The sequence below is a fragment of the Sycon ciliatum genome, chromosome 5, assembly GCF_964019385.1.
Source record: "Sycon ciliatum chromosome 5, ocSycCili1.1, whole genome shotgun sequence".
NCBI lineage: Eukaryota > Metazoa > Porifera > Calcarea > Leucosolenida > Sycettidae > Sycon > Sycon ciliatum.
This window is the reverse complement of record NC_088647.1, coordinates 17,459,728-17,485,565: the sequence shown is the minus strand read 5'-3', so window position 1 is coordinate 17,485,565 and position 25,838 is coordinate 17,459,728. Positions and strand designations below refer to the sequence as shown.

At 49.3% G+C, this 25,838-nt stretch overlaps 1 protein-coding gene and 1 non-coding gene across 2 annotated transcripts in view; both read left to right on the top strand.

Moving 5' to 3' along the window:
- The window catches only part of LOC135817875 (maestro heat-like repeat-containing protein family member 1), a 36,144-nt gene that overhangs the window by 5,501 nt on the left and 4,805 nt on the right, over positions 1-25,838 (top strand). The window contains exons 7-33 of the mRNA XM_065331159.1: positions 482-622; positions 1,128-1,220; positions 1,898-1,976; positions 2,391-2,504; positions 2,777-2,976; positions 3,391-3,498; positions 4,314-4,638; positions 7,134-7,192; positions 7,450-7,557; positions 7,817-7,936; positions 8,232-8,354; positions 8,704-8,786; positions 9,203-9,269; positions 10,674-10,799; positions 10,953-11,035; positions 18,370-18,625; positions 19,112-19,231; positions 19,920-20,049; positions 20,774-20,886; positions 21,176-21,328; positions 21,667-21,821; positions 22,172-22,331; positions 22,757-23,058; positions 23,569-23,683; positions 24,187-24,333; positions 24,651-24,839; positions 25,420-25,575. Coding sequence (XP_065187231.1) covers positions 482-622; positions 1,128-1,220; positions 1,898-1,976; positions 2,391-2,504; positions 2,777-2,976; positions 3,391-3,498; positions 4,314-4,638; positions 7,134-7,192; positions 7,450-7,557; positions 7,817-7,936; positions 8,232-8,354; positions 8,704-8,786; positions 9,203-9,269; positions 10,674-10,799; positions 10,953-11,035; positions 18,370-18,625; positions 19,112-19,231; positions 19,920-20,049; positions 20,774-20,886; positions 21,176-21,328; positions 21,667-21,821; positions 22,172-22,331; positions 22,757-23,058; positions 23,569-23,683; positions 24,187-24,333; positions 24,651-24,839; positions 25,420-25,575 — 3,825 coding nt within the window. The remainder of the gene's footprint in view (positions 1-481; positions 623-1,127; positions 1,221-1,897; positions 1,977-2,390; positions 2,505-2,776; positions 2,977-3,390; positions 3,499-4,313; positions 4,639-7,133; positions 7,193-7,449; positions 7,558-7,816; positions 7,937-8,231; positions 8,355-8,703; positions 8,787-9,202; positions 9,270-10,673; positions 10,800-10,952; positions 11,036-18,369; positions 18,626-19,111; positions 19,232-19,919; positions 20,050-20,773; positions 20,887-21,175; positions 21,329-21,666; positions 21,822-22,171; positions 22,332-22,756; positions 23,059-23,568; positions 23,684-24,186; positions 24,334-24,650; positions 24,840-25,419; positions 25,576-25,838) is intronic.
- Trnah-gug (transfer RNA histidin (anticodon GUG)) lies at positions 10,463-10,534 on the top strand. The gene has a single exon. It is a non-coding gene; the product is annotated as a tRNA-His (tRNA).

The following is a 25,838-nucleotide window of genomic DNA, read 5'->3' as shown; positions in this document are numbered from 1 at the left end:
CTCTCTCTCTCTCTCTCTCTCTCTTTCTCTCTTTCTCTCTGTCAGCGATCAGCACTATTTTTCTATGTAACTTTCCTTTAGTTGTACTTTTTGGCAGTGTGATATCCAGGCTTTGACAACTTTTATTTGTCCACGCACAGAGGCTGCTATTCTTTACGCCCTGGGCCTACACACGGGCTTTTATGGTATAGTGTATGACTGGAGAATAGATGCTTAGACTCCAGTCAAGTGTAGCAAGAGGTGCGGCAGATGTAGATGGCATTCTATTTGTACATGCGATGTTCACTGCATGCTTTGTGGTGCTTTTGTTGTTGTTCTAATGTTGTTGTTCTAATGTTGTTGTTGTTGTTGTTGTTGTTGTTGTTGTTGTTGTTGTTGTTGTTGTCGTCGTCGTCGTCGTTGTTGTTGTTGTCGTCGTCGTCGTCGTCGTTGTTGTTGTTGTTGTTGTTGTTGTTGTCATTGTCGTCGTTGTATTCTGCAGCTTCAGCTAGCTATAGTGGAGGCTGTCGGTTACATGGCCCATCTGTTTGAGACGGAGCGGCTCAGCGCGGAGCTGGGCAAGATCGTCAACGGGTATCTAGCCATGTACAAGCGCCACCCGGATCACTATTTCATTACTCTGGTCAGTAGACGACTGCGGTGACACACTCTATATCTTATGCAGCACCATGCTATCAATGGTGGCTATAGTAAAACCGGAAAATTTCGATGGAGATTTATTTTCGGTAACTTCGGTACAGGTAATTTTTACCTAAAATAAAACGCGACCTAAAATTCAACAAGCGCTGCCACATAGTGTGCAAAATTCATTTTTTTGGATCTGGAAAGCTGGTTTACCGAAATTTTCACACTACCAAACTGTTGATTTTGGCAAATACCGAAAATATTACCCCGCCGAAATTCCCAGTTTCACAGTATGTGTAACATCCTGGGGTACTTCACCCTTGGGCAGTTGATCTTTTTCGGCAATCTTGTCCACTGTATGCTTCACCCTTGGGCAGTAGATCTTTTTCGGCAATCTTGTTCACTGTATGTCTGGACCTACCCACTACCCTCTGAGAGTCGTCCCCTCCAACACCAGTTTGTACACCATGCCGTGTCATTCTGTGTTCTGCTGTTGTGTTCAGGGTATGTGTCAAGTGTTGTCAGCATCTGTGGCGGACGGCAGCAAGATCCTGGATCCGTTCATTGACGTCATCATGGGCACTGTTCACCCACTCGTGAGTTCACTTTGCTGTTCATGGTGCTGGTGGTGGTGGTGGTGGTGGTGGTGGTGGTGTGTGTGTGTTGTGCGCGTGTGCGTGTGCGTGTGTGCATGCATTTGATTCTGAATCAGACTGTCCGCCGACACACCACCGTCTTCATGTTGTTTTGATTACTTCAACTTGAGTGTTGTAGCCTAGGTACAGATTTATCACAAGGATACCTCTACAGAGGGGGGGGGGGGGGGGGGGTGCTGCTGATACTGAACAGAGGAGTATACCATTGTGCTCTGGGATGCAAAAAAAGATGTAGTATCTTGAGTACCTAGCCATGTCGTCAACGTCATTTGCCCTGGGATGAGCAGTGCCCTGGTCAATTCATCTACACAAAGTGCAGACTGGCATGGCTCTTTGAGGCTCACTGTTTTGAAATTTCATTGTCTGACAACCTTCATAGGACAGCGTCCCTTTTTTCTCATAATGGCGTTCTCTGCTAATATCCTTTGGCTAGAACTCTGTGCTACTAGTGTGTGATGTTGTCTTCTGTGTGTGTGTGCATCTCGGAAAGGTGAAGGGTATCACAAACAAGCACACCAGCATTAGTGCAATGAGCCATGTATTCTGTGTGTGTGTGTGTGTGTGTGTGTGTGTGTGTGTGTGTGTGCGTGTGTGTACGTGTGTGTGTGTACCTGCAGGTATGCGCGCCAGTGAATATGTCTCACTCACAGTCGGTGAAGACGCACAACGAGTTGCTGCGCTGTGTTGCTGTCATGGGTATGTACAAGTGTACACTCTACAGATCTGATACTTACTTACATCTACATCCAACAGTTACTCTAGAGTTGTCTTCGGAAATGTTTATCTGATTTAGGTACAGGAGAATTCTGATGAGACGTACTAGTATCCATGTAAAAATATATAAATAAATTCGACGGGTTCGCGTACCGGGCAGGAAACTCTAGGCTAGCAATTTGTCTGCCTGTAAGTGCACATGCACGTGTGTGTGTGTGTGTGTGTGTGTGTGTGTGTGTGTGCGCGTGCGTGTGTGTCTGTGTTTTGCTTGGCTGTTGCAATGAGTCTCTTGCTGCGCAAGATTTGCTTTCCCACTACTTTCCCTCTGTGGATCCTGATGTGAAAAGACACATTCAATAATGGTTCTCTTTTGTTTGTTTGTGTGTGTGTGTGTAGCCACGGGCTTCTCTGATCGCATCATCAGCTTCCTATTTGGCAAGCTCGACTCTAGCTCGGAGCGTTTGCGAATGGGTACTTTGGAGATCATCCGTCACATTGTCAACTCATGTGGTAAGACTGCCCTGCTGGCCTGGCCAATGCTGTATCTACCCTGTCACCCTTCATGCTTGTTCCCAGCATCACGTACACTCACTCACACACGTGGCACGCACACATACACATACACACATACCATACATACACACACAGATACTTACATGCACATACACAAACACATACACAAACACACCTGCATTCATCTGCTATGCTACATATTGTGTGTGTCGGCTTGCTGATACGTACATGTATTTGCTTGTGTATGTGCGCAACCTTGACACATACAGATGACTGCATGGAGAACAAGAAGAGCTTGATCATCGGTGGTCTGAAGAACACACTACACGAGCCTAGCAACAAGGTGAAGAAGATGTTGGCACAGACAATCATTGCCATGGCACATCATAACTACCTGGCGCAAGAAGGTGGACATCTCATGGTGGAGTTCATCGTGCGCCAGTGCGCCATGGATGACTCTGAACTACCGGTGAGGGAAAGTGGCGATGCGTGCGTGTGTGTTTGTGGGTGGATTTGTACTTGTGCGTGGTTGCACGCATGCACGAATCGGCATGTTTAGGCGTACACGCCGTCACCTGCATTCCCGCGGCATTCAGATGCTGGTTTCACAGTTGCAACGTTGCACAGTCTAAGGTAAGTCATGATCTGCCGAACGCATGAATGCATGTGCTATTTTGTATAAACAAGGCCAGTCGAGGCAGCTGGAAGCAGAGTGCTCAATGCACAAGTATGCAGAGCAGTATACACAGTAATACCTAATGCCGCTGTCTGATGATCGCTGAAATGCATGGAACTTGAAGTTACAGCTACACATGCAGCTGCATGATGTATTGTGTGTGTGTGTGTGCGTGCGCGCGTGCGTGACATCTTCTTTTTCTTGTAGATGAAGGGTGAAAAGCCCGACCCAGAGCATGTGACCAATAAGCAGCTGCGTATGATGTGCAATAATGTCCTGCACTTGATGACAACAACGGTCGATTGTACAGAAGATGTAAGTCACTGTCCTTGTTTCTTCGCTCCGTTTTGCTTGGGGTAGGGACAAGTTCAGCTGCGTATCTTTTATCTCTTGTGACTTATGTAGGCGGTCTTGCCACTATTGACTAAGCACCGAAGCTTATGAAATACCCAACGCTGCCCGTTTATTTTGGTGGAATTCATCGCAATCGCAATGTGTGTGTGTGTGTGTGTGTGTGTGTGTGTGTGTGTGTGTGTGTGTGTGTGTGCGTGCGTGTGTGTGTGTGCGTGCGTGTGTGTGTGTGTCTGTGCCTGTTCCTGTCTGTCTCACTGTCTGTCTCACTGTGTGCATACCTGCCTGTATGCACTGTGTGTGTGTGTGTGTGTGCGTGCGTGCGTGTGTGTGTCTGTGCCTGTTCCTGTCTGTCTCACTGTCTGTCTCACTGTGTGCATACCTGCCTGTCTGCACTGTGTGTGTGTGTGTGCGTGCGTGCGTGCGTGTGTGTGTGTCTGTGCCTGTTCCTGTCTGTCTCACTGTCTGTCTCACTGTGTGCATACCTGCCTGTCTGCACTGTGTGTGTGTGTGTGCGTGCGTGTGTGTGTCTGTGCCTGTTCCTGTCTGTCTCACTGTCTGTCTCACTGTGTGCATACCTGCCTGTCTGCACTGTGTGTGTGTGTGTGTGTGTGTGTGTGTGTGTGTGTGTGTGTGTGTGTGTGTGTGTGTGTGTGTGTGTGTGTGTGTGTGTGTGTGTGTGGTGTGTGTGTGTGGTGTGTGTGTGTGGTGTGTGTGTGTGTGTGTGTGTGTGTGTGTGTGTGTGTGTGTGTGTGTGTGTGCTGATACCCCCGTTGCAGGTGCTGTACCCGTACCTGCTGGAGTGCATCGTGCCCGTGCAGTACACCAACTCCATGTCCACGGTCTGCTCCAATCTGGCCATCATCGCCGCCAAGAAGCGCAAGGCTGAGTCCGAGGAGTATGACCTGGACTACGAGGTCCTGGTCAACATTCCCAAGCCGGCCGCGCTCATCAGCCGACTGTTTGTGATGGCCGGACAGCCGCACCCTCGCGCGCGTGGCATGCCCGTACTGCAGCTCCTACAGTCCATGGGACCGCAGCTGCACGAGGACATCTCACAGCTCTTCGACACCGTCATACCACGTCTCATCGCCTACCTACAAGGTGCAGTGCTCCCTTTATACTGTAATCCACCACCATTTCTGCTAAGGAAATTCTGCTGGATTAGGGAGGGTGCTGGATTTACTAATCTGATTTACTGCTGCAATGTGCATGAAAAGGACATTTGGTTAACCCTTTGTCCTTTCGCCCATACTTGAACCGTACACCTGTGTACGGTTCAACCCACGCATGTTCAAAGCGACCTGGAAGCTACGCGGATCACCCGATCCACATGAAAATTCACGTACACACAGCCTATGCTATGTAGAGGATGATGCACGGGTCGCTGGAGCTAGTTACCATTTGAAAATTTTCTGGAAATCAAAGTCGAAGTTTGCTTGCGCCGTAACTTCCGACATGGCAGCACGCAGGTCGCTTGATGCAGATGAAGCGCTTGTTTGAGGATAGCTGGAGTGACCCGAGCGACAATCCTATGTCCTCTGATGACGAGGACGAACTGGACGAAGCCTTAGTTGAAGGGGTTGATTCTGATTTTGATAACGACGCGGACTATGATGTTGTAGCCGTCGGCCCGTCGACCCAACTGTCGGACATGTCGACCACTCCGATTTGAGTGCAGGATCGGCAGAACAGCACTCGAGTGGTGAGGAGAGTGTACCACCGCCGTGTCTTACCCGTTGTGGAGCAGCAGGGCCAGCTAGAGCGCCGCATCACGTGGAGCGGGAGCGCAGTTCAATCCCAGAGAGCTCCAGATCTCCGTCACCTGCGTGCCGTCAAACTCATGGTCGACAGCCGCGCAGAGCGAGGAGAGTCGCCACACGGGGCCGAAATGTCGAGCCTGTCGCCACTGTCGCTCCTCTGGCTAATGCTCTGTGTTTGTCCAACATGCCAGTGGTGCTACTCCAGGTCACACTTGTACAAATTGCACATTATTTATACATAGGAAAGAACTTGAACTTTGAATTTTGCCGATTTTGCCAAAAAATCATTTTGATACTCTTGATTAGCCACACCCACCTGAGGAATGCAACCCAAACGGCATTTTTAGTTCACAAATATCATAAGCTTTCAGGAAAACATAAAGTGTACATACAAAATATCAGCGCTTGGGAATGGTGAGTGGATTTGTTGAAGTAGGTACCCGTCACATACATTTTGGGCAAAAGGACAAAGGGTTAAGGAAAATTGTGCTGGTTTATAGAGGGTGCTGGTTTATAAAGTGCTGGATTAAAGAGGGACGCCTTTACCTGTACCTGCTCTCTACTCCGCTCCCGCTGGGATATGGGTCATTCCCCATTCGCCTTGTACCGAGTGCAATGTACAATGTACAGTGAAACCTGTGTAAGCCGACCACTTTTTAGGGGCCTTCAAACAGTGGTCCGTCCCCGTGTACAGGTGGTCTCCTTACCCACTGTCATTTGGCTGGATTTCACACTCCTTGGTCCTATTTGTGATGGTTCTCGGGGGGGGGGGGGGGGACAGTGTGTGGGTGTGTGTGGGGGGGGGGGGTGTGGGTGGGTGGGTGGGTGTGTGGGTGTGTGGGTGTGTGTGGGTGGGTGGGTGGGTGGGTGGGTGTGGGTGGGTGGGTGGGTGGGTGGGTGTGTGGGTGTGTGGGTGGGTGTGGGTGTGTGGGTGGGTGGGTGGGTGTGGGTGTGTGGGTGGGTGTGGGTGGGTGGGTGTGGGTGGGTGGGTGTGGGTGGGTGGGTGTGTGGGTGTGTGTGGGTGGGTGGGTGGGTGTGTGGGTGGGTGGGTGTGGGTGGGTGGGTGGGTGGGTGTGTGGGTGGGTGGGTGTGGGTGGGTGGGTGGGTGGGTGTGTGGGTGGGTGGGTGTGGGTGGGTGTGGGTGGGTGGGTGTGTGGGTGTGTGGGTGGGTGTGTGGGTGGGTGTGTGGGTGGGTGGGTGTGTGGGGGTGGGTGTGGGTGGGTGGGTGTGGGTGGGTGGGTGGGTGGGTGTGGGTGGGTGTGGGTGTGTGGGTGGGTGGGTGTGGGTGGGTGGGTGGGTGGGTAGGTGGGTGTGTGGGTGTGTGTGGGTGGGTGGGTGGGTGGGTGGGTGTGGGTGGGTGTGTGGGTGGGTGGGTGTGTGGGTGGGTGTGTGGGTGGGTGTGTGGGTGGGTGGGTGGGTGGGTGTGGGTGTGTGGGTGGGTGTGGGTGGGTGGGTGGGTGGGTGTGTGGGTGGGTGTGTGGGTGGGTGGGTGGGTGTGGGTGTGGGTGTGGGTGGGTGTGGGTGGGTGTGTGGGTGGGTGTGGGGGGGTGGGGGGGTGGGTGGGTGTGGGTGTCTTGACAGGTTTTACTGTATGTACAGTGCTGCTCAATGAAATCCAATCAAGTGAGTCAAGTACGCGCCGAGCGTTGCGCAGCCCTTGACCCGTGAACACTGGGCTGCGAAATGTTACAAGGCACTAACTTGACTCGCGCGATCTGAGTTCATTGACCTCACTGTGCATGTATTCTATGTTTTGTGGGTGACATACTGGTGCATTGCTCCATTGCGTAGTATTGACTATAACTGATATATCAACGGTTCTTTGTGTCCTTGTAGATTCCGAGGATAACGACAAGCCCTGGAATCAGAAGTCGTGGGAGGACCTGCTCCTGAAGGTATGTATGCGTGTGTGTGTGTGTGTGTGTGTGTGTGTGTGTGTGTGCGTGTGTGTGTGTGCGTGTGTGTGTGTGTGTGTGCGTGTGCGTAAGCGTGTGTGCGTGTGCATGGGTGTGAGGATTTCAATGCTTCTTCTGTAGCCGTATGGTTAAGTTGGGGTATTGTTGCTGAATTCCCCTGAATTTGGCTAGGCTGTTCGTGGGTCGTATTTTGCACACTTGTGAGAATGTGTGTTCATTTGTCCCTTTGTGCACAGTTGCTATCCAAGACGCTTGATGAAGTCATGGACGAGGAGTGGATATCAGCACTTGGTCAGGAGATGGGACTGCACCTGAACCTTTACGGCCATCTACCGGATGAGAAGGTATGCTGTATGTGTGTGTATGTGCGTGTGTGTGTGTGCGCGCGCGCGCGCGCGTTCATGCATACGTGCATGCATCTGTGTATTTGTGTGCACTAGCACTAGCAAACACACAACCTTTTTTCTTTTCTTTTTGGTCATTGCTGTTTTGTTTGTCAGCAGGCATTCTGTTCTGAGCCCGTATCTTAAAAAGTAATGTGCTGTGGGAAAAGTGGGTTCACTTCTGCTAACATATTTTTTTTTGCGGTTGCTTTGTTTTCAGAACTTCCTCTACAAATGCATTGGTGTTGTGATGCGCAAGTCCACAAACAAACAGTTCATTGCTGACCATCTCAACCTCATCTTCTCGACCGTGAAGCACACGAGCCAGGTAGAACGAGAGGTAAGTGCTCTTTATACTTCACTCCTGGAAATGACCCCCTCCCCCGACTGTCAGCCTTTATCTGCCTTGTGTGCATTGGACTGTTTTGTAGGCGCTGGTGTTGCTTTCTCTGTCCGTGCATGGAGAAAGACAGACAGACAGACAGACAGACAGACTGACTGACTGACTGACTGACTGAGAGAGACGGAGAGGGAGCACTTGACTTGTGCACCTGCACCTAGAACTATCAGCCTTTCTTCCGTCTGTGATTCCTCTTCCCAATCGACTTGTTCTCTTGCCTCTTGTGTCTTGTTAGGGCTGTGCAATAGCTCTTGGCTTTTGTGCAGCATCTCACTTGGATATGGCTATTGAGAAGTTGGAGTTTGTCACCAGGAACGACATGATTCGCAAGTCCACCGGTATCCTTGGCTTGATGAAGGTGAGAGTGCCTTGTACACTACATTGTAGTCCATGTGCGTGTGTGCGTAGAGTGTGGGTGCCAGTATGTGCTTGTATGCAGATGGTATGCTCATGCACATGTTTCTGTTGGTTGGTGTGGACGCACGCATGTTCTTTTCTGCATTCTATGGTGATGAGAGTTTCCATCTTGTTGGCAATCTTGTGTGCACTGGTCAGTGTCAATGTGTGTGTGTGTGTTGCAAGCATTGTAAGACTGTGTTGCCTGAATCTGCTATTATCTATGTGCCTGTGTGTGTGTGTGTGTGTGTGTGTGTGTGTGCACGCGCATGCGTGTGTGCATGTGTGTGTGTGTGTGTGCATGTGTGCAGGACAAGTCTGAAGCGGACGTGGAGCGTATCAAGAGTACGGTCATGTTGTGCTACGGTTATGTCACACTCTTCGCCCCTATCGAGTAAGCATCACAGCACGCACCATTGTTCATGCCTGCTGTCTCTGTGAAGGATATACCATTGGTACCGGCAGGACATGTGCAACAGTGATACTGGCAGAACCATTCAACTGTTTAGACACATACCCTTTTTTAGTTTTTTATCTAGTTGTGAAGTAAAACAACTTGAGGGACATAGACCTGTTGTCAGTGACATGGTTATTTACATGTATGTAAAAGAGGAAGGGCCAACATGTTACAAGCTTTGACCAACAGTCCACCAAGGTAACGAGATAATATACAGTCAGATAGTGCGACAGCAAGGCACACAGCTGACACGGGTACTGAGACATTCAATGACCTGACACGGTTATTGTTCTACATTGTTTTCCGTTTCAAGAGAAGAACATTGTGTGTGTTTGCTGTGTGTCCCGTCTCAGCCTGATCACATCGCGTGTTGAGGTGAACATCCTGCGCTGCATCAACCCGCATTTTGCCAACGTTCGGGTAAGCACTGCAGATGATAATTATACCGTAAAGTCTTGTATAAAAGCCGCGGCTTCTATGACTTTCTTGGTAAAATTTTGCAGGCTTCTATATGAGACAGGCTTCTATACAAGACAGGTATTTCTATGTATGTCAACACTAAAACCAGGCTTATATGTGATTTGATGGGCCCAAAATTGCGGCTTCTATTCGAGGGCGGCTTCTATTCTAGTGCGGCTTTTATACAAGACTTCACGGTACCCGTAGTGTCTTGTATAAAAGCCTCTCTCATATAGAAGCCGGTTTTGAATAGAAGCCTGATTTTCAAGATACTCTGTTGTCACAAACGCCTGGTTTTTGGTGTTGGCACACATAGAAATACCTGGTTTGAATAGAAACCTGATGTGAATAGAAGCCTAGCCCTGACATCGGCTTCTACAGGAATGTAACAGGAAGCATACTAGCAGCTCCAGTCGACACTACAAATCAAACTCACTCCTTCTGGACTAACCAAGAACTGAGGGGAACCCCTCGTCGTGACCAGCTTCATATTTCAGAATAAATGCAGGGAGTCATATTCGACTCCCTGCTGTGTTCAGAGTACGGTGTGGGAGGTAGAATAAGGATGTGTAGAAATAAAGTGTGTTCCTATTGGTGGATAGTGTGTAGAGTAATAGTTGTCCATTATGCATGAATAACAATAAGTAATTCGGGGATCACCATACAGAGCATGCAGAAAGAGTGTAAGTAATTATGTGATTGGAAGGCCAACGGGAATGGGAGAAGCAGTCTCTAAGACCATTCTCGTCACAAGGAATAAGCCCGGGACATTACGGTACAGTCCAGACGTACTGTGAAGCATACGTGCAGCGTGATGACCACCACCTGGTGTGCACTACACTACAGAAATCTGGTCGCAAAACACAGGCGGTCTTTCAACGCAGCCTCAAATGTGTGTAGCAACATGGTATGTGTCCTGAAATGACCGGTCTCATCACACTCTTCATGTACTAGGAATTGCACAGTCGATGCCCCTGAAGTTTCGTCCGATGCTATAAAAACTAAATGCAGAGCTAAGAGCATAGAATCCTTTGTTTGGATTGCGGGTAAAGAATGAACAGGAGGTCCGTGGTCGCTGTAGTGAGAAGTTATTTTTAGCACATCCACACATTTGCACCTTTCGCTTCAAGTCTGAACGTGTGCTCCTGTAGCAAGCTGTGATCGTCTAGTGGTTAGGACCCTACGTTGTGGCCGTAGTAACCCAGGTTCGAATCCTGGTCACAGCACACTTTTTGCTTTTTTTTTATTAGATTTGTCTTTGTTGTGTATGCACGTGGCCACGGTAGACTCTGTATGGTTGTCTTTGGTGTGAATAGCATTCTTTCTTTCTTTTTTACCTTTTTTTTTGTTTGTTTTCCCTTACAGGACACTGGTGTGAAGCAAAATCTCATCCGTACAGTGGAGTTGATAGGCAAAGCATTGCACCCCGACCACCTGAAGAACAAGGACTTTGTGTTTTCAAAGCGAGCCGACCTATTGGGACACATGCAGGTAAGACACATCTCTGTTCTTTGTTTGCTTTTGAGGCTCCCATCTGATTTGTTGTGGTTTACTGTGTGTGTGTGTGTGTGTGTGTGTGTGTGTGTGCGCGCGTGTGTGTGTGCGTGTATGTGTGTGCGTGTGCTTGTTGTTGCTTCCCGCCAGAGCTACATCAAAGCCGAACCCCTGACGACCATGCTGCGCCATGAGACGGTGGCACTTGCAACTGACGCCTGCGCAACACTCATGTATCCTGCTGCCCTACTTCATTGCCCAGTTTAGCTGTTTACAGTCAACTCCGCTTATAACGACACTCGGCGGGGCATCAAAAAGCTTAGACTGTGAGCCAGGCACCAAAAATCCTGTCAGAAATTTTTTTCGTTCCGACCTTGAGCGTACCGCAATTTTTTTCCCCAGTTCGTTCCATCTACTCGACTAGATACGCATTCAGCTTGTTGTCACTTCCAAATCAGGCACGAACATGCCCAAATAGAACGGAGAAAGTTTGACCAAATCCATAGCCGCCATCGACAAGAACCAAGGTCACAAGAGCCGGAGCGGACTCCTGTTGCACCACTGACCTCGCAAATATGTACGGTGGTGCTGACACTCCCCGTACATGGCACTGCACCTGACACAAAAGGTCGTACTGAGGTCGCACAGTGGAGGCACTAGTACGCACTGCAGTTATGAGCATGAAAGGGGCTGCACAAAAGGAGCAAAAGCGTAGCCTTTGCACATCTCCACGTGGAGACGTATGAACACCACGTGTGGCCAGAATTATCGGCCCGCAGCATGCAATCTATTCCGAAAATGCACATGTATTGTATTGAGGAAAACAGAAAGAAGATGATGTGAAGACGTTTGCGGTGTGTGTCATGGAGGAAGAGGAGGAGAGAAGCAGGTCCCCTGCTCCGGGTTCATGTGCTGGCTCGCCGGCTTCTCGACGTTTACGATGCGTCATCCACGTTAGGCGAGATGCTGAAGGTGATAATGTGACAGGGTTTTCCTCACATTCTTGGGAGAGAGTTCAGCAAGTAATAGTTGTTGACGATCGGAAATTTGAGGCTGTGGACAGTTCCGTAGACTTTTGTGCAACTGTGTGGCCTGTTGATGCTGGCTATCATCGTAAATGCTACCAGGTCACGAACAAGACACTGTTAGAGCGTGGCTCACAGTCTATGAAGGATGTTGGAGATAGCCAATGTACTGCTGCTGTAGCTGATGACAGTGGTGGGCGAAGGACCACACGCCAGACTTTCAGTATCCCAAAAGTCTCTGAAGATGTGCATAGTTGCATCATTTGTTCAAAGGTGGAAATCAGGTGTGGACCTACCGGCAGGAAGACTGTCCAGAAGACATCTCTGTGCCAGACAGAGGCTGCTGCGACAAAGTTGATCAACGCTGCTGCTGTACGTCGTGATGAGCGGATACAGCTTGCTGTTGGAACATGTGGCTTGCTTTTGGTAGACCGTGGACTACGGTACCATAAGTCGTGTTACAATGACTATACACGAGCCAAGACCTTGGAGAAGTTGCGTGCCGGACAGCATGCGGTTGAGAAGACTGCTGATGGGAATGAGATCTTCATCGACCAAGTCAGAGAGCAGCTATTTGTGACCCGAAAGATGCTAACAATGAGTGTTGTTAATATGCAGTACAGGGAGTGGCATGAGGATGAAGTTATCAGAAATGACAAGCTGAAAAAGCTTTTGCTTCAGGAGTTTGGAGATGCAATCACATTCTTCCGGACACCAAAGAAGAATGACCCGGAACGGGTGTACGCTACCCAGCATGAGGTGCATTTTCTTAGCCAGCTGTCTAATGATACAGAGAGTTCTGATTTGGACTCAAGTGATAGCGAATTACATCATGCTAATCAAGATGATTGGCGCTCACAAGATGAGGCACGAATTTTGTACCACGCGGCAATCATTTTGAGAGCGAAGATCCGTGACCATGTGAAGTCAGCTCCCAAATCTGCATGGCCTCCTTCGCCCGAGGCGAACCTGTCCACGGCCAACGGTGATGAGCATATTCCACCACACCTCCACAACTTCTTGGCAATCTTAAGCAGCGATCAGTACGATGGGCACGTATCGTCCAGGAAGGTCAATATCACTGATCAGCATGTCAAGCGCCAGATATGGTCAACTGCACAGGACATTGTGCATATATGTACGCCTGCTCGACCACCAAAGCATGTGGCGTTAGCTGTCGCTCTTCACCACATGTTCCGAAGCTATCGCCTGATCCGCATGCTGAATCGGCTTGGTCACTGCATTTCCTATGCCCAAGTACTGGAAATAGAAACGGCAGTGGCTGAAAAGCATGTTCACGAGCAGCAAGACATGGCATATCTCCCTGGTAATATCAACCCGAGCTATCCCTTTCATTTCGTCTGGGATAATAATGATCTTAATGAGGAAACATTGTCAGGTGCGGGCACAACCCATTGCACTAATGGAATTGTTGTGCAGCGCGGAGCAACAGTGGAGTTGTCCAATAGTGCTGACACTGGAAGGGTGCTCAATACCCCATCATTTTGCCCTCAGAAGCGGAGACGATCTGCGGTGGTACTGCCAACAGCGCTGCCACAGTCAATCACGATGGCAAAATGCAACCCGCCACCTATCTCAAGCGGCAGTGTCACCATTGCATCAGTGAGCTCTGCTATCCATGCCTCCGCCCAGCTCCAGGATATCCTTTGGGCCCTGGCACGTCTAGACAGTGATGTCTTCCAGCCAAACGCCACTGTGGAATCCGATGACCGTATGGAGCAGGAGCAAACAGTACCTGCCTGGTCCGCATTCAATGCTCTGCTCTGCAAGTCAAACATCCCCGCCAAATGTACAGTTGGATACTGCCCTGTCATCAACAGTTCGCCCACAGAGATGTCCACTGTTTACTCAGTACTCTGTCAGTCCATGAACATGGCGAGGCTTGCTGGGTTGAACTTCACTATAATCGTGTTCGACCAAGCAATTTATGCCAAGGCGGTAGATCTGGTCCTGCAAAGACCAACAGAGTTCAAGCCGATTGTCCTGCGCCTTGGTGGTTTCCACATCAGCCTGACGTTCCTTGCTGTCCTGGGCAAGCGATTTAAGGATGCCGGTTTGGCTGATGTTTTGATTGAATCCACTGTGGGTGGATCATCATCAGTTCAGTCAGCCTTAGATGGTCGCCACTACAACCGAGCAGTGCGGATGCATAAGCTTGTGGCCGAGTCGTTGGTGCGGATGAGATGGAGAGCCTTCTTGAGCACATTGGAACCAAGTGTTCTTCTGGAGTACAGCCAAGAGATTGCTGACGGCATGAAGGAATTGCAGCAGCATATCAATGCTGACAATGCCGATCGTCTTCTAGATTCAGAAGAATTCAGGTCCATCTATCGCCTGTATAATGAGTTCTGTGACGCACAAGCAGAATCATCCCCAATGTTTAAATTCTGGTCCTCCTACATTGACCTGGTGTTCCTGCTTCTGAGATTCATTCGGTCCTGCAGATCTGCAGACTGGGCGCTGCATCTATCGTGCATCCAGCAGATGTTGCCCTGGTTTTTCGCCTATGACAGGCCTAACTACGCTCGGTATGGAACGCTGTACTGGATACAGATGACCAGCCTACCGGAATCCAACCCTGCAGCATCGAAGTATCTCGCAGATGGTGGATTTGTGGTTCAACGGTCACTCAACTCCTTTGCCCAGGTACCGTCTGATCTCGCTATTGAGCAATCGATAAACCGGTCTTCAAAGACTCAAGGAGGTGTTGTAGGCTGCAGCCGCAACCCAGCTGCTGTTCAGCGCTGGGTTATGACCGCCCACGACCGGGCCAAGATGGCAGAGATGTCACTTCAGCACTGTGGTCTGGACGAGGGAAGCTTGGAGAGCGAGTACATCCACAAAGAGTGCCATGAGACTCGGATGAGAGAGGACGAACGGCACGTGCATCAGCTAGAATCCACGTTTCACAGTTGGGTGGATCCATTCTCCAGTGACAGCACCGACCTTGTGAATGTGGCATCTGGGCTATCCTGCGGGAAATCTGCTCAACAAGACCTCCCCGGAGCCCAAGAGCGTGGCTGTAAAGCATTGGAAGCCTTTGTGGAGGAGCGCCTTGTCTCAGGACAGAAGAAATTTCATGATCCACTTCCGAAGCTCAAGCTGCAAACATTCACCGTAGTCAAGAAAAGTAGCACAAGCCAGTCGTCAAAGGCAATGTCAAGCCTGCGAGCTGACCGGGCACTGTTCGCAAGAATGGTCGTCATTGCACAGACCCGGCAAATGAACATGCGTGATGTCCTCTGCTATCCCCTTGGTCCTCTGCCATTGGCCATTGCAACTCACGATGGCTCACCTGTCAAGACGGCAAAGTCTCAGCTGCTGAAACTTGTTGGCGAGATACCTGCCACGCTGCCGCTTTCCAGTACATCAGCAGCCGTGATGATTGATGCGATGGCATTGCTTCGCTCTATCCGACCAGGTGCCATTCCCGCGACATTTGGTGAGCTTGCAACAACCATCTTCAACTCCGTAACTAGCTACTTCCAGCACTATCGCCGCGTGGACTTCGTTGCCGATACGTATCCGGAAAACTCAATCAAGGATGTAGAACGAATGCAGCGTGCGTCTAGTCATGGAGAACTCAGGCAACATATAACCAGCTCGTCTCAGAAAACACCGGCACAATGGTCAAAGTTCCTGTCAGTCGGCACAAATAAGTCTGAGCTCATTCGCTTCCTGGCAAAAGAATGGTGTACCGAGAAGTATGCAGTCCCGCTGAATGGTTTGCTCTATGTAACCGTGGGAGAGAAGTGTGTTTTGTTTACTGCCAGTGAAAGCGGCAGTGCTGTTGTTTCTACGGAGTGTTCAGCACTGTTCTGCTCACATGAGGAAGCTGATACTCGTCTCATTCTCCATACTAAACATGCTTCCGATTCTGGTTTTGATGTAGTCGCTATCAAATCTTCTGACACCGACGTAGCCATCCTAGCGCTATGCTTCAGCCACACAATACGCGCCAAGGTCCTTCTGATATCTGGCAAGGCTAGTGCCATCAGAATTACCAACGCTACCAGCACAGCCTCCAACCTAGGATCAGAGGTATGCAGCGCTCTTCTTGGCATGCACTCCCTCACTGGTTGTGATACCACCTCTGCATTCTCTGGCAAGGGGAAGAAGGCCGCATTTGATATCATTCGTAATACAGGAGCAACTGGCAGCAGGGCACGTGAAGCTGTGAAGGAAATTGGCAAGGCATTTCAGCTGAGTAAAGAAGCCCTCTTGGAGATTGAATGGTTTGTTTGCACACTCTATGGCCGCCCAGAGTGTGGAAGTATCAATGTGGCAAGGTACGAGTTGTTCTGCAAATCAAAGTCAGCTTCTAATCAGCTGCCCCCCTGCCAGGATGCTCTGATTCGTCACATCAGAAGAGCCAACTATCAGGCTGGTGTTTGGCGCCGGAGTTTGGAAGCCACACCAGATGTACCACCTTCATTTAGCAATAATGGGTGGTTGCTAGTGAATGGAAAGTTGGAGATCGACTGGCTTAGTTTGCCACCTGCACCACAATGTCTACTTGAATTCGTGAGCTGTGGCTGCAAGAAGGGTTGCAGCACCAGGTCTTGTTCCTGTATCCGGCAAAGCCTTCGGTGCACAGATGCTTGCCACTGCAATGATTGCACCAACGTCACAGTAACTGGGAGTGCTGATGCTGCTGGCCAATCGGATGCAGAAGAGTAAACAACATGCCAGGTAGGTGATATTCAGCTTCTATGCTTTTTAGTTTCTGGATTTACATTGCACGCAATGCAATACAGTGCATAGATATGTTGTGAGTCTTGTGACAAATGTATGAGACATGGAATGTTGCACTTTAACAGGAATTCAGAGTAACTGCCTGACAGAAAATGTCCCCTGCAATCAAACACAGCTGCATCATGACGATGTTTTTTGTTGTGGTTTCTATTGTGTGCAGTGCAGTGGCAGTACGAACATCATCATGTCCATCAGTGTGCTTGCTGCTGATCAGTCAAGCTAAACTAAAGGTTTTGTAATCTGTTGCAGCAGAAATAGAACGTACATGTACAATGTACCTTATCTCCGGAGAGCTAATACATATAACTGTTTCAATCTTTCATACTGAAGTACTTCAGAATTAACATTAATAGGCATGTACCTTTCCGCTTGTGCTCTCTACGTACAATGGGTAATGTTTCGAAAGAATTATAATGCAACTAAACTACAGATCTGTATCTACCGGTATACACACTGTGGTCCTCTAACGTTACGGCCATTGCTCTACCCTTTGCACTTATAAGTTAAGAAGCAATACAGCAGTGCTTACGGAGTAACGTTACATTGATCAGTTATATGAGTGCAAATATACAAATCCTGTATCCAGCAACTTCTTTAACATTGTTCTGCCATATTGTACATGATTATATTATAGAGATGTAGAGGTGTAATGAGCATTGCACCGGATTAAACCAGATTCTCCTGGTTGTTGTTGATGATCTTTTCCAACCCGGCGTTGTCCGGAGAATTCGCTGCTGCTGGGCTTTTGTATATTGAATGCCTGTTTGTTCTATACATTATCATTGCTGAAATGCATTTCGCGGCTGTCGCCACCATTTCATGTGCACTTACCTACCAGTGCATCGTCACTTCGAGTAATATTTAAAATGTGCGCCTACTTTATACAATGTAGTTCTGCCTAATTCTATTTTGGCCCATTTTGGCTCATTTTGGCTCATATAGTTATCTTAATCCAGCTGCAATGACGCTTGACCTATACATTTCGTCGTCCAGTGCCGTTGCCTGTTGAAAAAAGTAAGAAACACCTTCAAAATAGCATGTTGCTATGTTAGTTGCTATGCAGTTGCTATGGAAACGGGGTATGTTATCATAATTGCTTATTTTGACTTCCCTGCAAGCTTCCCAAACTGACAACAATCAAAAATGATCTTCTATTAGGTCTCTCCACATGATAAAAGAAAAAAATCGCGGTACACCCAAAGTGGGAACGAAAATCATGAATTCATGCACTTGGCTCACAGTCTAGCTGTCCTTATTTGCGAAGTGTCGTTATACCCGAAGTCTCATTATATGTATTACAGTGGGATGGGACTTTGCTCTGGGCATGGACGTTCTGTCGTTATTAGCGAATTGTCGTTATATCCGCAGTCGTTATTAGCGAAGTTGACAGTATACCTGCTTACACACTGTATTAGCCCGGGACCTGGGGGGAAGGAGCAGTCTATAGAGTAGTTTCACAGCTTGGTCATGTGACTGCATTTGTGTACAAACTGTACATGATGATGCGATGCAGACCGCGGAACCAACATGGCCGACATCATGTGACCCATTGCTGCAGGTATTCACAGGTGTTGGAACCAACATGGCTGTCCCGTATGGCCGTGTGACCTATGCGTAACAGCTCTACTATTCGTAACGTCTTCTGCATAGCTACGGGAATTAAACTAAGTTCCCAAGCCGTACAATGTACTTGTTTTTGAGTGTATGTGCCAGTGTTATCTCAATGTCCCAACATGTGTAGCTCCTTAACTCGTACCCTGTCACAGTAAGCTGGAGCCTCGCTTGTCTGAGGCGGACGAGTTTGAGCTGATCCGCATCTGCACGGACGCCCTATTCAGGCTGCCGTCGGTCGTGACCGCAGAGAAGCCCAGGGAGAAGGAGAAAGGTGGCGCCGACCTGTCGCAGGCCGCACTACAGGAGAGCGAACAGCTGATGGAGAAGAGCCTGGTGTGCCTCAAGCGCCTCCTCTGTCAGCTGCTGCTCAAGGACGTGACGGCCGAGGGACTGCAGCGCATCTACAAGGTAAGACGTGTAAAGATGCTGTTCAGAGCACTCACTACATCTAGCCTCTATCCGTAGCGAAATGTAGTCGATTCCGCTTTCGGTGTACTTGCACCTTGCAAACTTTGTTATACTGTAATTATGGGGAATCATTTTAGGTGTATGGTGTTGAGTTTTTTTTTACACCTGTGGAGTTGTATTGATCACATATGTCGTCATTGTGTGTAGGTAGTGTGATTTCTGTTATAAAGAACTGATTCTCCTGTGTTAAAGTGTTGACTACAATCATCAGAAGTCAACTGTATCTGAAACCACTGTGCATGCAGTTGCTGTTCTGATCCTACCGGGGCTTGTGGAGTACGTTAGTAGCTGTGAACTGGTCACATATAATTGCTAGTTTTGTGACGGATGGCGGATGGATGAATTCAAAACGTTTTGCTTGGTTCTAATAGTGCGTGTACATGCCCTGTGTTTGTGTGTGTGTGCTTGTGCTTGTGTTTTCTAAAGCATTTGGAACCGTTCATCACGTCTGCTCGCTCTCACGAGCGCCTGCGTTCCATCGACGTATGCGTGTCCACGCTGGAGTTCTTCTACGAGAAGCTGGAAGTGCCCGCTGACTCGAATGCGGTGAGGCCAGCGTGATGGAAAGCATTTGCAAGTGTTTGTTTGCACACGTCATCATGCATGACGCTTACAGGAGTGTGCCTGGCGCACGCCACATGATGCTGCCGTGTGATTCCTGTGCGCACTCCGTTAGTATGTGATGATTTTCCACGCGGGGTTTCTTCCGTATACTAGTTTAGCAGTTGTGGTGCAAGCGCACATCCTGCGGACCTGCTTGCCCTACAGTGGTGTTTCGTGACTGTCCCTTACGTACATGTAGCGTTGGCATGCATTGTGTTGATCAGCACCTCCGCATAAACACGGATTACATCATTCTAGTAGTGCTATGGAGTCCAGTAAACCTTTTGAATAACGACCTCAATCGTACGTGCGAAAGATGTCATTATTCGTGAGCTTTTGTCACTTGTGTCGTTGAAAGCACGCAGCAGTCAATGGTCACTAGGCCTCAAGATTGTGTTGTTATTTGCGAGTTGTTGCTGTACCCGAGGTTGTCTGTATCTTGATTGGACTGCCTGTTACGCACCAGCCAGGGGCATAGGGAGAACATTGGTGTTAGGGGTTCACCATTGCTGCATTCCGTTGCATGCGGATCTGCAACTAGTACTGCACAGGAGTGCACGTGTATAAAGAACTACTAGTGCCGATGCATGTGTTAAACAGTTAACACTGTCATCATTGTATTGCCTTGCAGGCTCAGTTCTTCAACTTGCCCAGCATTCTGGCACGCTTTGGTCCGCGCTGCTCTGACGAGAGCCTGCCCGTGAGACAGTTTGCCGTGCAGGGCATCAAGTGCACGCTGAAGATTGCTGGCCTGTATGACGGTGAGTTTGAGAAGGGAGATCTAGTAATCATATACATGTACATGTGTCTCAGCGCCATGTGTGGGCGTAGTAGATGATGAATTCTGGTGCTGTAAGTCTACACATTTTCGGCCCATTCCATTTCGGCCTCCCAGGGCTAAAACCTATTTCGGCCGCATCAAATTTTCGGCCTGAACTGGGGCTGCCTGTATTCACTGCCACGCTGAACCTTGCAAAACAAAATTTCGGCAGCACCAAATTTTCGGCCAAACATGGCCAGGCCGAAAAGAGCCGAAAATAAATCTGCGCCGACTATTTGTTGCCTTACAGTACCTGTGCACATGTATCGGAAGCAGAGAGTTGCACCTCTAACTACTGTCTAGTATAGCTAGCTGACGGATGTGGTTGTAGTGCAGTTTTGAACTACAGTCCGACCCCGCTTATCCGGTCCTCTTTTATCCGGATCCCTTGTCATCCGGACGAAAACCGTTGGTTACCGATTTACAGCATATGCCATGCATACATACAGTATGTGTGTTCGATTATCCGGTCCCCTCGCCTATCCGGATATTTTTGTGGGAAACGGACGTGTGCGGTTATGCGAGGTCTGACTGTAATCGACTTTATTCACTAAACTATGCTGTTGTGTGATCGTAGGGTATTTGTGTAGAGTAGCACATGTATATCTATGCAGGATGTGGAATCTGATTACAATGTCCCGATTGCATTGTACATGTATTTGCAGGCCAGTCCAAATCGGAGAAGGATGACATTGTGGAGGCGCTGGATATACTGAAGGAACGCTCGCTGGCACAGGAGCCCAATGCCCTGTTCGCAATGGTCAACGACTGTTCAAAGGTTGGTGGAGGGGGGGGGGGGGGGGGGTGATATCAGAAGGCACCACATCCCGCAAATACATGTACTACTCACCGTTCCGTATTTGGCCATGCACAATGGGCGTATAGCGGTCATGTGTCTTCAGTGATCGCCCCAATGCACAAAGATGGCCGTGGCTGCATAGTCTGTGCGTAGAACGATTTTTTTACTCAAGTAAATTTCTTTCCGTCTTCAATAGAAGAGTTCATCTTTCACTAATACTATGCTTCGTTTCCTATCCATTCTTCTTTGCTTCGTTATGTATGTGTAGGTGCTTGCGAAGAAAGTACCTTCAGTTCAACTGTCGGAGTTTGTGTTCATTCTCCTGGACGGCCTGATTGATCCGGACGCACAGAGCTCCAGTGGCACGTGTGTTGTTCTCAACAGTCTGATGCGCCAGCGCGGCGGAGAGCTGTCAACAGAGGTGAGTGCCAGTGGGCTCTCTCTTTCTCTCTCTCTCTCTGTCTCTCTCTCTGTCTCTCTCTCTCTGTCTCTCTCTCTCTGTCTCTCTCTCTCGCTGTCTCTCTCTCTCTCTCTCTCTCTCTCTCTCTCTCTCTCTCTCTCTCTCTCTTTCGCTGTCTCTCTGTCTCTCTCTCCCTCCCTCTCTCCCTCCCTCCCTCTCTCCCTCCCTCTCTCCCTCTCCTTCTCTCTCCCCCCCCCCCTGCAACACGGTGTTGTTGCTCTAGTTTACGGTAGACATTGTTGCTTGACTATTTGTGTATGTTCCTTTCTGGCTTTGCTTTCTCTCTGTGCTCTCACCAGGTGGAGAAGTTTGTGAAGAGTGTTCACGAGCGTCTGGGCCGCATCGTGGTGCCGCAGACGCGGACAGGCACCTTGCGCAGCCTGCGCACATTTGCCGGCCACCACTTGATTGCAGTACTGACCACGCTGCTGGAATTCCCACTGCCATACGATCCGTAAGTGATATTAGCAAAGTTCTGTTGATTTCTCGCCGTTGCAAATATGCCGTTCAGTTTGGAATTCATCCAGAGTAACTGCAGCATGCCTTTTCTAGCACACTGGCTTCTCCAGGATGTTTTCTAATCCGACGATGTTCAGTGCTGGCAAGTGAAATCCAGCCCCGAGAGTATACCAATCCCGGGACTGCGCAACCCAACCACTGTGAACAGTGGACTGTGCAGTGAAGCGTGTCTCAATGCTCTCTTCATAGGGTTGGATTTCATTCGCCACTGTAGCATGCGTACAGTTTTGATATTGGCGTGAGCTTGCTTGTGTTGTATTCTCTTTTCTTCTGTTGTATACTCAGATCCATAGTATCCTGCTGGCAAACCCTGGCTGGTGACAAGCAGTTGACCAAGATGATGTTTGAGCACGTGCTAGACCTGCTCACCAACAGCTTGCCGTATAAGGAGAGGGCAGAGCGCGGTGCAGCGCCCGTTTTCCTGCCGGCGCCCGGACCCATGGCGGTGAGTCGCTTGCCACGCCGAGCGTGCTAGTCGACGTAGCTGTGTGCCTGTGCTTTTTGAGTCACTGCATCTTATCATCACGTGGCGTAAACATCCCATACCAGTGTGACATGTGCATTCAACAGATTCTGGATCTGGCGTGGCACTTTAGTCCACGTTGCTGTGCTTCTGTGCTTCTCTGCTTTGTGGCGGCTCTCTGTGTGTCCTGTGCTTCGTAGCGCTCTGTGTGCCCTGTGTTTATGTGTGTCAGGCTTTCTTCAGTGTGCCTTGGAGTGGTCAGTAAGGATACTGTGATCAGGATACGAGTATAGTGTATTCCAATTGGTTTTTTACATTGCATCTGCATGCGCGCTTGTGTGTGTGTGTGTGTGTGTGTGTGTGTGTGTGTGTGTGTGTGTGTTTGTTCGTTTTCTTCTCTTCCCCAGGCCACATGTGCTCTGACGGAGATCTTCCGTACGGACGAGACCGAGGAGGTGGTGCAGTCCATGTTCCATCGCCTGTTCTCGCAGGTCATCCTACGCATCGGCTGTGCCACCGTCATCCGGAAACCCGAACAGGGCAAGAACGCCGCCGCTGTGAGTGACCCGGCCAAGGATGCAGTGGCGTGCCTGCGCGAGCTGCTTGTGCGCACCGAGCTCTCGGAAGTGGTGGCTACTATGGACGAGGCGTTTGCTTTCAACATGCTGGGAGGATTCGACTTTCCGCAGGGCATCACCATACTCGGAAGGTAATTTGAGGCTGAATTTAAAAAAAATGTTTTCGTGACGTGGATCCATGGATGCAGCGAATGAGATTTTCGGTCTTTGACCACTGGTGGTGGTGGGTCTGATCTACTCATCTCCCACTGCTTAGGAGCTGTATCTGCGCCTTGATCCTGTTTCTGCGGATGCGGACACTCAGTCTAACTGAGTCTTTGCTGACTGTGAATTTTTTCATTATCTTTCGTGACATGCCCAACCTAGTGCTGAGGACGAGCTACTAGCTCGGCAATTGTGTTACTCCAAAGTTAGTAGAAACGAAAATCAGCAAAGATGGGGTGGTGCGTATTCGATGTTCATTGTCTGACAGTATCATCTCGTTGCTGCTACTCCACCAAATTGTGGCATTTGTATGGGATTGTAACATGTGTGCGTGTGTGTGCGCATGCGTGTGTGTGTATGTGTGTGTCTGTCTGTCTGTGCACGTGCGTGTGTGTGTGTGTATGTGTGTGCATACATGCACGATTGTGTGTTTGCAGAGCGCTGTGCTTGTCAGCACCAAAGTACGTGGGCCAGGTGGTGACCAGTCTGACCGGCAGCCTGTCTAGCCTTTACGAACAGCACCGCGTGGTCACATGCTCATTCTTTGCTGAGGTGAGCCATCCGCCACTCATCCATGCTGCATGATGTAGGATATGATAGGCGCTGAAACCTTCTGGGTATACAATGTACCAGCTCTATTCTGATTGTGGGTTGTTGGCACTTCTGAATGCTCCTCCGCTGGCTCTCTGCTAGCCTGGGTTGTTGGTGTGTTTGTGTGCCCTGCCCCGTGGGCATGAGGTGCTGGTCTACTCTGTCTCCAGTGCTTCACACCCGTGTGTTGGTGAGAAGTTCTGCCTGTACTGTGTAGGCCCTGTCTTTCACCACACCCGCAGCAAGGCAACAAAGTGCATACTGCAGTTCTGGTTTGTTGGCAGGTCCAACGCATGTGCCAGTGATCAGTGTATCACTGCTTGGCCGAACAACCCTGCACTGCCTGTACTAACTTTAGATGCAACCTTGTTTGATTACCACTGCTGCTGCTGCTCCTGCTGCTGCTGCTGATGCTGATGCCTTTGTCGTTGTCCTATCTGTTGTTTCCCTGTACACGCCTACAGTTGATCAATCAGAAATGCTTGGGAGATATGACTCTGGTGGAGATGCAGATGAACAGCCTGCTGGGACGCCTGATTGACCAGTCTCACATTGTGCGCATGCTGTGTATCCGCGGACTGGGGAACGTCTCGGAGCTAGGGTCCGATCAGGTAAGACACCACCACAGCCGCCGCCATGTTGACCAGTGCACACAGAGAGGGAGGGGAGGGGGGGGGGGCAGTGTATGTTGGGGGTCTCCTGGAGTGCAGTGGGCAGTGTATGTTGGTAGTCTCCTGGAGTGCAATGGGCATGTGACTGCAGAGTTCTCTAAACCCTTGCCAACTGAACACTTGTAGGTCAGAACCGGCAGAGTCTGCAGTCACTGTGTATGACATGACCCAGCGCCTGTGCACGTGCCAGTACATGCACTGATTAGCTGCTGCTGCTTTCTGACTGTTGGGTGTTTGTGCTGTTGTTGCTGCTGTAGGTACACAAGTACTCCACGACTATCCTCTCCGCTATGATGTCGGGTATGGATGACCGGGATGACCCGATGGACTTGATCACGCTGGAGTCCATGTCCGGCCTGTCTAAGATCATCTCGCAGATCGAGGAGGGCCACGTCCGTGCCATTCTCATCAACATTGCGCTGAGAATTCGGCCATGCTTCGAGAAGGTATATTATGACGATCATCCCCCGTAGTCTCTCTCTCTCTCTCTCTCTCTCTCTCTCTCTCTCTCTCTCTCTCTCTCTCTCTCTCTCTCTCTCTCTCTCTCTCTCTTACAAAAATTCTGCGCATTTTTTTCTCCATCTGCGCATAAAATCTAGACTGACAACCTGCTTGTTAAATCATGCACCTGCTTTCAGGCGTAAAAACCCTGTTGTAGAGGTCTCAGTCCTCATTTGTTAGGCTTACCTGTCTTTCTAAATGTACCTTACTCTCTCTCTCTCTCTCTCTCTCTCTCTCTCTCTCTCTCTCTCTCTCTCTCTCTCTCTCTCTCTCTCTCTCTCTCTCTCTCTCTCTCTCTCTCTCTCTCTCTCTCTCACACACACACACACACACACACACACACACACACACACACACACACACACACACACACACACACACACACACACCCTCTCTCTCACTCACTCTCTCTCTCTCATTTCTTCCTTTCATATTTGTTTTCTACTCTGTCTTGTACTGAAGCCTTGTGCATGACCCATGCGCTTGGTTTTGTTTTTGCTTTGTCTATGCTTTGTCTATGCTTAGCCTAAGCCTGAAGTACGTGCTGCAGCTTTCACCTTGTTTGGCAAGCTGTCCAAGTTTGGCGATGGACCATCGCGTGCTCCATTCCTTGAACAGATCCACAACAACTTTATCAGTCTGCTCATGCACATGAACGAGGGTGACATGTCCGTTGTGACGGTGAGTTACTATGGTTACTAGCGTCGAGACTGTGTCTCCCCGGTTCAAGATTCAATCCAATGCGCAGGCAATGGAGCAGTGACTGACATTATAATGGGCATGCCCACGAAGTATTCCCCTGTGAATGTTCAAAGAGCTGTTTCGGAGAAAGAAGTTTCAACAAAGCAATGAATTTGAAGCATTTCAGAATTCTTCTTCACATATTTAAAGGATATTTTGTTCAATTATTTCATCATGGTATTATGTCGGCTTCAATAGTTTTA